This window comes from Aspergillus homomorphus (genome assembly GCF_003184865.1).
Source record: "Aspergillus homomorphus CBS 101889 unplaced genomic scaffold BO97scaffold_8, whole genome shotgun sequence".
NCBI classification, from domain to species: domain Eukaryota; kingdom Fungi; phylum Ascomycota; class Eurotiomycetes; order Eurotiales; family Aspergillaceae; genus Aspergillus; species Aspergillus homomorphus.
This window is the reverse complement of record NW_020291894.1, coordinates 307,801-320,010: the sequence shown is the minus strand read 5'-3', so window position 1 is coordinate 320,010 and position 12,210 is coordinate 307,801. Positions and strand designations below refer to the sequence as shown.

The 12,210-nt window shown below is 52.2% G+C and overlaps 4 protein-coding genes across 4 annotated transcripts; 2 read left to right on the top strand and 2 right to left on the bottom strand.

Moving 5' to 3' along the window:
• Positions 1 to 608: 608 nt before the first annotated feature.
• On the bottom strand, positions 609 to 2,471 carry BO97DRAFT_273171 (uncharacterized protein). The gene has a single exon (XM_025691001.1). It carries the CDS (start codon positions 2,177 to 2,179, stop codon positions 887 to 889), a length of 1,293 nt encoding a protein of 430 aa, XP_025553725.1. The 5' UTR covers positions 2,180 to 2,471; the 3' UTR covers positions 609 to 886.
• Positions 2,472 to 2,646: 175 nt separating this feature from the next.
• On the top strand, positions 2,647 to 5,665 carry BO97DRAFT_476477 (BRCT domain protein; the record flags this gene model as incomplete). The annotated part of the gene is made up of 7 exons (XM_025700485.1): positions 2,647 to 2,668; positions 2,731 to 2,792; positions 2,854 to 3,130; positions 3,228 to 3,850; positions 3,903 to 4,179; positions 4,229 to 4,309; positions 4,356 to 5,665. 7 exons carry the CDS (start codon positions 2,647 to 2,649, stop codon positions 5,504 to 5,506), a joined length of 2,493 nt encoding a protein of 830 aa, XP_025553724.1. The 3' UTR covers positions 5,507 to 5,665.
• A 367-nt stretch (positions 5,666 to 6,032) lies between these two features.
• BO97DRAFT_386335 (uncharacterized protein) lies at positions 6,033 to 8,242 on the top strand. The gene is made up of 2 exons (XM_025693527.1): positions 6,033 to 6,651; positions 6,701 to 8,242. The coding sequence occupies exons 1-2, from the start codon at positions 6,199 to 6,201 to the stop codon at positions 7,841 to 7,843; spliced, it is 1,596 nt and encodes a 531-aa protein (XP_025553723.1). The 5' UTR covers positions 6,033 to 6,198; the 3' UTR covers positions 7,844 to 8,242.
• A 789-nt stretch (positions 8,243 to 9,031) lies between these two features.
• On the bottom strand, positions 9,032 to 10,787 carry BO97DRAFT_465080 (uncharacterized protein; the record flags this gene model as incomplete). The annotated part of the gene is made up of 4 exons (XM_025699527.1): positions 9,032 to 9,834; positions 9,956 to 10,085; positions 10,146 to 10,702; positions 10,745 to 10,787. The coding sequence occupies 4 exons, from the start codon at positions 10,785 to 10,787 to the stop codon at positions 9,362 to 9,364; spliced, it is 1,203 nt and encodes a 400-aa protein (XP_025553722.1). The 3' UTR covers positions 9,032 to 9,361.
• Between the last annotated feature and the right edge of the window lie 1,423 nt (positions 10,788 to 12,210).

Here is a 12,210-nt window from a genome sequence, read left to right as displayed (position 1 = left end):
CTGCGTCGTCGCCGTCGCTCCCGAATCCCTCCTCTCCGCCCTTGTTGTTGTTGCTGGTGGTGGCGGCGCCGCCGTTGGAGGAGAATTCGTTCTCGTTCTCCCTGTAGTAGTCGAAGGTCGACTCGTCCATGAAGGCCACCACCCGCCCGATCGAGCCGTTCACCAGCTGGTCCTCCATGTTCTTGATCAGCATCACCTGCGCGCCCTTCTTCAGGTGGATGACCTGCGGTGCCATGCAGTTGGCCAGGAGTTTGTCGCGGAACTGCGGGTCTTGGATCGTGCCCGAGTCACACGCCGCAAACCTCATTACCTCGCCGGAGAGGCGGGCCATTCGCGAATTGTTGGCCCCCTCGACTTCTAGGCGGGTGGGGAATCTGCTGAGTGGTCAACATCCTGTCTCAAAAGGGTCAGGGAGGCATGGGATGGGAGTGTGAGTCGTACAATTCAGTCGCCTCGATCGAGTCATGGAAGTCGAGAGGTCGGGAGAGTTGTTTGAAAGTTTCAATCGTGCGCCGGGTCAACCTGCCCAATCGCATCTCGTTCAGCATGTTGGCGAACTCGGGGTCCTTTTGACGGAAGACGTGGGTGAGGAGGATTGTGTGTTGGATGGAGGTGTTCCAGGTCGAGGCGTCAAAGGAGAACTTGGCCTCTCGCTGGCCGCTTTCAGGCACCGGGGGTAGTTGGAAGAAATCACCCGTGACGACCAGCTGAATGCCTCCGAATGGACGGCCATTGTTCCGGAGGCGTCGGGCCAATTCCTCCAGTTTGTCAAAGAGGTCTCCGTCCACCATGGACACTTCGTCGATGATGAGGACCCGGGTGCGCAGCCAGCGAGTTCGCGCCTTCGGATTCCTCTTGATCTGCATGCTGTTAGCATATATGACGGTCAACAATCGCACACAGGCGCCAAGCTGCTGACCTTCTTGACAAGCTCGGGCACAGGATCCTTGCCCAGCCCGATGCCTGCAAAACTGTGAAGCGTCACACCCCCGATGTTACAAGCGGCGAGACCGGTCGACGCCGTCACCGCAACCCGATCCGGCTCTCGCTTGTACTTGTCTCGCAACTTCTTGATGATTTCCCGCATGAGAACCGACTTTCCCGTACCAGCCGATCCCGTGAAGAAGATACTCTTCCCCTGCTGCACGACGGCGTCCAGAACATGCCGTTGTTCGTCACTCAGGAAGATCGACGCCACCTGCGCACGGGGCGGCTCAAACTGACCGGCCATCAGCGCCTTCATGGACTTGCTCTGCCGGCGCAGTTCCCTCTGCTCGTCTTTGATCGCGCTCGCCGACTTGTTCCAGATGGGCGTCTGTTTTTGGCGTGCAGGCGTCGCGAGCGTCTTCGATTTCGGGAAATCAAGACCATCCTCCTCTTCCTCCAACCAGGGTAGCTTCCGGGGTTTCTTGGTGGGCGCTTGGTAGTGGGAGGGGGGTGACGAGGACCAGGGGTACTGTATGCTGCTCGACGGCGGCTGTTGATCGTTATCGGGAACCGGAGGGAGATCGGGGTACTTGACGGTTGACGAATCGCGGGCAGGTGTCTCCGTCAAGTCGACGATCGGGATCTTCTCGTCTGCGAACGCGCTGCTCAAATTCGGATATCCTGCCGTTTCCTCCTCCTTTTTCTGCGGCGGCTGCTGATGCTGCTGTTTCGCGACTATCGGCGGCTTCGTAATATGTGTAGTGGCGGAGGGGACGATGGAAGGTCGAGTGATCAACGGATCTGGGGCCTCGAAATCCAAGTCCTCATCGTCGTCAAAGTCGTTCTCGTCAAAGTACACCTCATTGTGCAGCGAACCCAGCGCCGACTGTGTGCTAGCTGTCATCTCGATCTTCCGCTTGACTCCTAACGACGATGCCGCCGTCGCCAGCCCCGATTTTTGGAGCGGCGTTGAAAGTGGCCCCCCATTGCTGCGAGCGGCGAGCGTCGTCTGGAGCGGGGCCGTCGTCGCTGCAGCAGCAGGGTACTTGTTGGCAGCTCGCTGGAACATCGCCTCCGTTTTCCCTCGCCCGGACCGGGACGAACGTAGCCGTTTCTCGGAAGAAGACAAGGATTTGGAGGCTGAGCGGGCGAGTATCAGGAGCGGACCATTGGAGTCGAGGAACGATCGACGATAAGCACCCAATGGCGGTGATAGTGACGCCCGTAGTGATTGGCGTCTAGCAAGGTACATATGTTGACTGCTGGATGCCTCGGAAGGAATGTTTGTCTTTTGCCCTTGCTAGCCTTGGCCTTGGATCTTGGCTTGTTCTGACTTTTGTTGATTGGGGGAATTCAGAATCTGGTCCGCGCCTGTTAAATGCGCGTTTTTTTGTTGGATGGAAAACGCGGCCGCGCCTCGCCGTTTATCGCACGTGACTGCCGATAAGCATCTCTCTTGCCCTAAGCACGTGAAGCTGGGGATGCGGTGAATCCATTGTGGTTACTCAGTTAGATTGAAGCACTTAAACAAGAATGAGAACCAGTTACTAGCCTGTTAGGTGGTGAAGTTGTCAATTAGTTGTGCACACAGAGAGATAAGACCCCGTCACGTGACACCGCATCGTCTTGACGCGCGATCCACGCGGAGGAGATTGAAAGCAGTCCAAGACTCACCACAACGCACATGCTGTCCGCCATTCTGCTCCGTGACCATGAATGATGGCAGAGACAGTGGTCGCAAGTACGTTTTCACTCTCCAAGCATCATGACATCGACTCCCGCACTAACCCATCACCACAACAGACAAGGAGCACCCTCTTGCGGGGGTCGTCCTCTGCTTCACCTCGATTCTCCCCGAGCAGCGGGTAAGTGCCGGCCAGGCCCACACCCATCTGATGTCGCCGGGCTAACTCTCGAGTCAAACAGTCTGAGATAGCCACCGTCGCCAGCCAGATGGGAGCGACCCACAAATTTGACCTCACCTCGGATGTTACCCACCTGCTCATCGGCGAGGTCAACACCCCCAAGTACAAATTCGTAGCGCGGGAACGAGCGGATGTTACCGTTCTGAAACCGGAATGGGTCGAGGCCGTGCGCCAGTCATGGATGCAGGGCGGGGACACGGATATCCGGGCGCTGGAGACCGAGTACAAATTCCCGGTCTTTGGAGGGTTGTCTATTTGCATTACCGGATTTGAGGATAGTGAGTACGGCGGGAATAACCCTTCAAAAAGCCAGAGGAAGAGGATCTGGTGGGACTGGGAGAAGGCTCGACTGACAACTCTGTTTTTACCTTGCAGTGTCGGTTCGGAACTACATCCAAGACACGGTCACGGCTCATGGCGCGGAGTTCCGGAAAGACCTTCTGAAGGGCACGAGCCACTTGATCGCGCAGAGCACTGAGGGTGACAAGTACAAGTTCGCGATGCAGTGGGGGATCAAGATTGTTTCGATGAAGTGGCTCACCGACAGCCTTCAGCGCGGGATGGTTCTGGAAGAGGCGTTATACGACCCACAACTACCGCAAGACCAACAGGGCGTCGGAGCCTGGCATCGGTCACTGCCCGCGCCGAAGCCCAAGGCTCCCGCCAACAATGAAAACCCGTCGAACCCCCGACCCCGGAAGCTGCGCCGGATCGCGAGTGCGAAGCTCGGGGACCAGAATGAAGGGATTTGGGGTGATATCATTGGGGTTGGATTCGAAGTTGGCGACATCGGGCGGTCCAAAGGAAGCCAGCAGAGCGAAAGCCGATCATTACGGAAAAGCATATCCGGGCTTCAGGAGGTGAAGTCCTTCGCCAGCGAGACGACCATGGCGGAAGCGCAGGAACCTCGTCCACCGCCGCCTGAGCCTGCCGCTAGCAAGGATGAAGGCTTTCTGAACGGTTGCTTCTTTTATATCCATGGCTTCTCGTCGAAACAGGTTTGTGTGTCAGATCACGAGTACTACCGTGGTGGAGGCTCACACTTTACAGTCGATTGTCCTACGCCACCATCTATCGTTCAACGGGGCGCAATTGGTGGGTTCCTTGAACGAGTTCACCCGTTCAGACATTCCGAAAAAGGGTCACGGCCTCTATACGATCGTACCTTTCAAGATGCCTCGAGCCCAGGTCCCTACTACGGATGATCTGGCATTTGAATGCGAAGTCGTAACAGATATGTGGCTGGAGAGGTGTCTCGATGCGAAGACACTAGTCCCTCCAGAATCCCACGTTGCAAACACGCCAATCCCTTCATTTCCAGTTGAAGGTGTGCCTCTTTCGCATGAACGTTTCGAGCGCAAGCTGAACAGTCTTAGGTTTTTCTGGGCTCAAGGTCTGCTCAACCGGATTCTTCCGTATAGATCTTCTGCACTTGTCAAAGCTTGTTAACCTCATCGGTAAGGGACGAATCGACCTCAGGCTAGACATGGGCTGACTATGTAGGCGCCATGTACAATGAGTACCTAACCCCCAAAGCTTCGGTTCTGGTCTGCAACGATTCCAGCCCCGTGAACCAGGACAAGCTACGACATACCCAGGAATGGGGAGTGCCAGCAGTCTCTGCGGATTGGCTTTGGGCCTCCATCCGATCCGAGAAGAAACAGCCGTTCGAACCATACCTCATTCAAAAACAACCTACCCAAAGCGGCAAGTCTCATGAGATGCGAGCTGGCTCGCATTCCCAACAGAAACGACAGTCCTCAAGTACCACAAAACCCACGAACGTCACGAAAAGCACGTCCCACCATAGAGATGACGCCAATACCAACAGCATCGGAGGCCCCCGAGAAATCGACACCACTAAGGCAGATACCAACCCTAGACACGAAGCCACTTCGAAAACGAAACCAGACCCTCGAGGCCCTACCCCCGTCAGAGAATCCCCCATCAAGAGACCCCACCACTCAATCCCCTCCACCACCTCCTCACCCCTGAAACGCAAGAAATCCGATCATTCCCCGACAACGCAATCCGTCATCGACCTCGCGGTCAGCGGTCTCATGAAACAAGCCGCCCGCACCGGCACCGGCTCCGAGCCAGGCGAACCCCACGACCGCATCCGCTCGCGCGCCCGCAAACCGCTCCTCGGTCGAGCGCCCTCGCGCGCCTCCGCCCGCACCAATAGCGCCATCTCCCTCGATCAAGCCTCCACAAACAACACCAAAGCGTTCTCGTTCTCCCGTGCAAGCTCTATCGATACCCTCAACGACGACGGCTGCGGCAGCGCCATCGACTCCAACTACCCGGAAAGCGGCGGGGGCGGGGGCGGGGGCGGTAGTCTCCTGTCTCGCGGGAACAGCGCCATTTGCCTTGACTACCTGGAGAGAGAAGGAGCCGGCGACTTGAGGGCGATGCCCGAGTACGAGGACGAGAACGAGGCGCCGGCCATGACGCAGCTGGACTACGAGGACCCGGACGCAGTGGCCATGCGTGAGCAGTTCCTGCACCAAGCCGGGAGGGCCGTCGAGAAGAAGCAGGGCATTCCTGCGGAACAACAGAAACTCGTGCCCGAGTTCCGGGAGCTGGAGAATGTCGGTTGGGGCTCCGGGCGAAGGACGCGACAAGGTCATAAGATTGTGGACGGGGAGTACTGATCTTGAGCTGGTTCGGGTATTTGCTTGATTGTGTGGATTTGTATGGTTGGTGTTTGGTGGTTTGTCGTGGCTTTGTTGTTTGTTGAATATGCATGGCATTGCGCGGCGTCTTTCCATCATGCGGCATCTATTGTGTGCTTTTTTTTGGTTGTGCATCCCTCTACCCTTGTGTCTTATAATCTTGTGGTCCAGAGGACAATTTTCAAGGAAAGCCATCTATCTAATTGTCAATAAGGACTTAGATTTCGAATTTGACCAAAACTGCGTCATATAACCACCTACGTAACCTCCAGTGGCCGCTACGGCTACATCCACCGAGCCTCAAATTCTATTAATCTGGGGCATAAAGCTGCCTTACTGTGGCGATATTGATCCAATGGAGCTTGTTGTTGGGGTACTATAGAGCAACGGAGGACGTCGATCAAAGCCGGGGGCGGGGGGGCCTTGGCCCCATCCACTTCAAGGCGGACCACCCGTCTTGGCTCCTTGACCTTCTCCTCTCTTCATCATTCATCTTTATCTCTTATCTCACTCCCCGAATCACCTTCAAGTCCTCTATCTCCATTCTTTCTCGAACGATAGGCCAGTGGAGGGCAAATTAACACCCGATCTTGACTTTTCTATATCATGCGAGGGTTATAGCTACATTCTTTCCGCACCGTCAAGGCCATCGATCCATCTGACCGGTCACCATGCAGCGCGCGCTGCCGCTTCTCCACGGCCAGGTCACACTCTTCACGGCCCTAGATGATGATGACAATGTCCTCCAAGAGCTCTCTTATCCCGAACTGAGACTCGAGTTCTATATATATCTTTATCAGCACCGCACCGTAATCGAGTCGATCGTGTCGTATCACTTGAATCTACACAGGAAGCAGACATGCCGTGTTGGGGAAGTCAAAGACTGGATAGCCGGGAGCTTCAATGTGTGCATACCAGTTGAGATTGATGGGCACGATGAGAATGCACCCAAACGAGTTCTTATCAGGTTTCCTCTTCCCTACAAGGTCGGCGAGATTCAACACCCAGGCAACGCGGACGAGAAGCTTCGCTGCGAGGCTGCAACCTTTATCTGGATTCGGCAGAACTGTCCTTCTATACCCATGCCTCGATTGCGGGGCTTCGCATTTGCACAAGGCCCATGCGTGAGTGAGTCGCGGGATTGATCTCTGAGTCAATCTGACACTGGCCTAGTTCACCGCGATAGAGCACGTCCCGATCCTCAGCCGACTGAAATGGTATTTCCACCGCGTAGTATCGTTTCTTTTCGGGTATGCGCCCCGGCCGCCTTACCTTAGCCGAAATTGCCCTTTCAGCCTGACTACCGGATATCTCATTATGGATCACGTCGGAAGCACCGATACTATGATGCTCTCCGAATCTTGGAATAAGTTACGCCATGACCAAGACCGCAGAGCCAACCTTTTTCGCGGGTTGAGCCAAATTATCTTATCCTTAGCCCAATTTCCTTTTGATCGCATTGGATCTTTAACAATCGATGATCAAGGCATTATAAAACATACCAACCGCCCTCTAACGCTTCGTCTCCACCACCTAGAAAATGAGTCCGTCCCCACCTACATAGACGGGGACTTTACATATTCAACCAGCGATAGCTACTTCATGGACTTGTTATCCTGTCATGACAGTCGGCTGCGCCACGCCCCGAATTCAATACGGAACAAGGCCGATGGTGAAGCACAGCTGTCAACTCTGACCATTATGCGAGCTCTATTGCCACATTTTTCCTGTCGCCGCTATCGGCAAGGACCGTTTATCATGACCCTGACGGATCTACATCAAAGTAACCTTTTTGTCGACAGCAACTGGAACATTAAGTCACTAGTCGACTTGGAGTGGACATGCTCACTACCGGTCGAAATGCTCCATCCGCCCTACTGGCTCACTGGTCGTGGAGTAGACCAGTTATACGAAGGGGAGCATCTTGACGCTTTCAGCAAGATTCACGCCGAATTCATGAACGTCTTTGAGGAGGAGGAAGAGGCCCATTCTCGAGCGGGGAATAAGACCCTCGGTCTCTCAGGTATTATGAGGAAAGGCTGGAAACTGGGGAGTTTCTGGTATTTCCACGCCCTCGAAACACCTAAAGGTTTATACAATATCTTCCTAGATCATATACAACCAAGGTTCTCAAAACTGGATGACGCTGGATTGGTGGAGTTTGAGAGGACCATCTCGCCTTACTGGGCACCGGACGTACAAAGATTTCTTGATGGTAAGATAAAAGAGTTAGAGACATATGAAGGTCAACTTCGTGACGCCTTCGCAGGCGCCCACGAAGAACCGCCTAACTCTGGGCCACCTTCTGCTACTTGAAGCATAGAGTTGTTCAATATCATGCTTATTCCGAGTCCCCAGTCTGCCCCGTGCTTCCTTGAGTGGCCGCCTGCCTACCGGCATTCTCGTTCTGTGCACGCCGAAGTGCGGCTTGTCTTCGGCGGTCCGGGGGCCCTTTTTTCCAGATGATGACAACTGTTCCATCGTCTTCTGGTCACTCGAGCCGAGTGTGACAGCATTACGGGCCTCGCGCTCCGCTGCCTGCTGTGAGGCACGTCTGTCGGCCATCTCGTACGTCAGGAGTCTTTTGTATGCTGGAGCTTTTGCTATACTGACTCGGGATCCGGTTCCTCTTAGGTTTTATGAAAGAGGATATTTAGCATGATCGACGTGTCATTATAGCGCCCCCCACCCCTTGCAATTGATTTCACACACGGGATCTGGGGTGTAGAGGAAAACTGTGTACCTGGTAGCGCTGGGTCGATATGTCTAGGGATACAAAGCTTGACGCCGCAGTGCACTTGGTCAAAGAAGGGCTGTCTATATAGTACCTCTTACGTACGCCTTTAAGAAGCCAAACCAATTGTCTGCTGAGCCTTAAATGCTTGAAGGGCGAGATTCGACTATAATCCGGAGAACGGAGTGTATTAACCACATCACATCCTCCAAGTGGCTGACTATCTAGTCAAGGCAGACGCAGCTACAATTACCCTTCTCTATATATCACCACCTAGCCACATGACCTATCGGATAGCCTCTTAGCTATTATCGCAAGAAGAAACCACTCAAATGATGCAACCGCAAGGCAACGGAAACATCCGAAATAGATAGGAAAAACAACTAGTCCCCGGCTGCAGGATAAGTGAGAATCTTTATATAAAATCCCCAAGAATATAAGTAGTAAGCAGACTTACGATTCACACTGCGATTCACAGGGTGAAATGGTAGCTACTATATTCACACCAAAGAGGCCTCTCATGCCTGAAAAGTTGTTCTGATAGCATATATCTTTCTAACCTGATGAGTCTGTCTTCATTGTCTGTTGTTTTGACTTCCGACCCTCGTCCTCTCGTTTTAAACTCACCCCATTCACTGTCTCTATCAGGTATATTTAGTTTACTAGATATGGGAACATCAGCTCCGCCCTTATTTCGTATCAGGCTCTATTCAAATACCAGAAAAAAGAAGTTTAACAGATAGGAGGTTCTTGCTATTTCTGCCATTGGCTTCCCAATACCTCAAGCCTTGCTAAGCACGAGTTAAAGCTTATAGGTAGTTTATAGACGGGTACAGGGAAAAGTGACAACGGCAGCACACCTCACTTGCCAACCAACTAAAATCAGATAAGAATACTGTGGCTTGGTAAAGTGATACCATTATCTTCTACCGAACCTCCAGCTCAGGCTTTCCCAAATGAGGCCTGCCGAGACTTTGTAGTGGGAGATACAGCCGATCAACCCTGGGAAACGATCCCAGTGAGTACTCGCTTAAGTATTATCATTCCCGCGGGATGGCCAAGCATGCTTTCGGAGTTCCTAAATACCATAGCAACCACTACTAGCTTTCTTCTAAGCTTCGAATCTTCTCATACTCAGGAATAGCCCAATTCACCATCCAATCCGACTCGAGAACCTGCTGAGCAGACGGACGATCCTCAGGTCTGAAAGAAAGCATCGGACGCAACATCGCGAAGAACGCATCTCGCTCGCTCAATTCAAGTGGCGGCATCCCTGCCTGACTCCGCGGTTGCTGGATATTTATTTCGAAGGCATCCCCTAAAGACCTATACTGGGATGTAGCGCGATTGATTGGCTCGCCGTCATCGTTGAAGTGGTCTGCACGGCCCTCCCATTTGTCCCACCATTCGATGGGGAGCGGACCCAGGGCTGCGATTTGCTGGCAAGTCATGTCGTCTTCGTTGGTTAGGAAGCCTTCGAACAGGGATCGTTGGGCTACGATATCCCAGATGGTGCATGCCAGCGTCCAGGTATCAGATGAGAAAGTGAGTGGCACTGTTGGCTGAAATCGCGCTTCGGGGGGGTGTTATTAGAAGCGGTGTATATGACTCAAATCACTTCTCTCGTGCTGGAGAGAATGCCTGGCCAAAATCTGTGAGAATGATCTTGGCTTCTGGGAGTGTGATTTTTTCACTCGGTTCCCCAAGCCAGATAGGTACGACGCCATGTTTTGGAACTCCTGGCGGAGGCGTTTGGCCATCTAATAGGTTGACTGGCTCAAGTTCCGGCTCTCCATACCGCTCATATAGCTCTTTAGTAGTCAACTGATCGAGATCAAATTGGGGTTGGAGGAGGATATTTCCACGATGAAGGTCTCAATGCACTAAGCCCTGTGAATGCATATACCGAGTCACCGTCACCAGCTGTGCTGCTAGCGCACGAGCCACATCAATCTGAAAAAGGCCTATCCATGATCCGTCCTTTGCTTCAGACAAGCTCATCCTTGCCGGGCTTGTTACCAGGCAGGCGTGGTTACCGTTGGGGCCCTGAATATTGAATTTATCCAAAATCGAGGGTATCATTGTTGCCCCTATATCTGACGACTTTGGAGGCTCTGATAGCTGGGACAGTACATTGGTCTCGAGAGGGTCCGAATACGCTGTACAAATCTTCACGGCAACGTATCGCTTCGATATCTCGTCGCGGGCTAGCCAGATTGTTGAGTATGTGCCGTGACCGAGTTTGTGAACGACTCGGTAGCGAGCATGGAAGTGATCGCCAATGTTCATAGGATGATAGCCACCCTTCTGGTAGTACTCCATTCGTTCCACGCTCTCAATAGGCTCGTACAAGACCCGACTTGTGCTCCTTGTCGGGGCCGTTGGTTGAGACGCAGTGACGGAGAAGACACGGGAGAGTGGACGGTGGAAACATGGCAGGCCTGTCTTGTTCGCGACCAGAGAACGATGAAAAAGAAAGGAACCCAAGGACAAGGTGTGCATCAGGGCAAAGTATGGCATCCTCATCGTTGCTGTCTGTGAGCCCTGAAGGTAAATGGACGCGATCATATATCCCAATAAGGCTGCTTCGGGTGAACTTTGCTCCGATATCTACACATCCTCCGTATGTTGTTACTGCCAGTAGAAATACTTTTTGCCACAGTTCTTGGACTGGTTTATGTAGACGTATAGTGTATTATTGCCAAAACAATCTGGTTTGCGTACGGAATCAGATCACCACTATGGATGCGAACAATGACCGTTCGGCCCGCAGCGGAGTCAAAGAAGACAACGTTATCTACGATCTCCTTATAACAAGGCACAAGCGGAATTCTTCATCCTGAAGCAGTTCGTCATTCTAGATATAACTATGCAGGAAACGCTGCGCGGTCTCCGCATGGTCTTCGAAGATGAGCTCGTCAAAAACGAGGGAAGCTGTCGGTGATATAACTGTTTTGAGACGGGTCGACTTTTGCTTTGTAAGGAGCGAAAAATCGAGGCAGGATAGATTTATCTTCAAGAGACATAAGCTGGCGGTTCACACTGGCGAGTTTCAGATCAGATTCATCCAGATAGCCTTATCCTAGCCCATTAGTTTCCTTCCTGATGATTTTAAGCCTTGCGCGTCGATCCTTGCGTTCTAGTCCTACATCCTTGGTGGGCAGTGACTTTTGCGAGCAGATAGTCTCCATTTTGTGAAGGAAAGGCAACAAATGGACCAAGGTGTAGAGATCAGACTAGACGTAAGATAGGATGAAATGGCGAACCCAATCAAATATATGAAGGTAGAGAAGGATTGGAGAGCGACAAAGAAGGTGGAGAGGGAAGAGGATTATGTGCGTTGCTTGGCAACAGGATCAACACTATAAGCCTTTGTAGCTTGAGTATATACCAAGACATGATGTACTATCTTACGGAAGGAGGGGATACTTATAGTATATCTCAGAATCAACCTGCTTCCCAAGAGCCGGAAAGTACTTTGCCCCTATCTTACCTGTACATAGTTACATCCATTATGAGCTCTAATCCATCGATCAATAGGTCACAGGAAGAAGTTGTCTACTAGATAAATCAATTATAGAAAAAACATCAAATTCTACTAAGATATTCAGAACAGCTCTCCGACTCTCATAACAGAATCCGCCTATATCCTGGTAACAGAGCAGCACGGCTATCTTTGGGAAGCCGAATATGCTAGCTCATCAATCAAACGATCACCCTCACAATACTACTCAAACATTAGAGCCAATCCTCCCTCATTGTATCAATGACAAGCAAGTTCAGGTCCAGACTAGAGTATCACCAATCCTAGAAAGACACCATGAAAGAACCCAAGATTTGAGACCTCGTGGATTGCGATACTGAACAAACCTTGTAAAATCGTCAGAGACAACGGTTCGTATCCATGTTGGTGATGCATTAGTGCAAGTCTATAAGCTAGATAGTCATC

Coding starts and splice junctions, on each gene's coding strand:
- BO97DRAFT_386335 (XM_025693527.1), top strand. CDS start 6,199: ATGCAGCGCGCGCTGCCGCTTCTCCACGGCCAGGTCACACTCTTCACG. Junction 6,652..6,700: donor CATTTGCACAAGGCCCATGC/GTGAGTGAGTCG, acceptor ACACTGGCCTAG/TTCACCGCGATAGAGCACGT.
- BO97DRAFT_273171 (XM_025691001.1), bottom strand. CDS start 2,179: ATGTACCTTGCTAGACGCCAATCACTACGGGCGTCACTATCACCGCCA.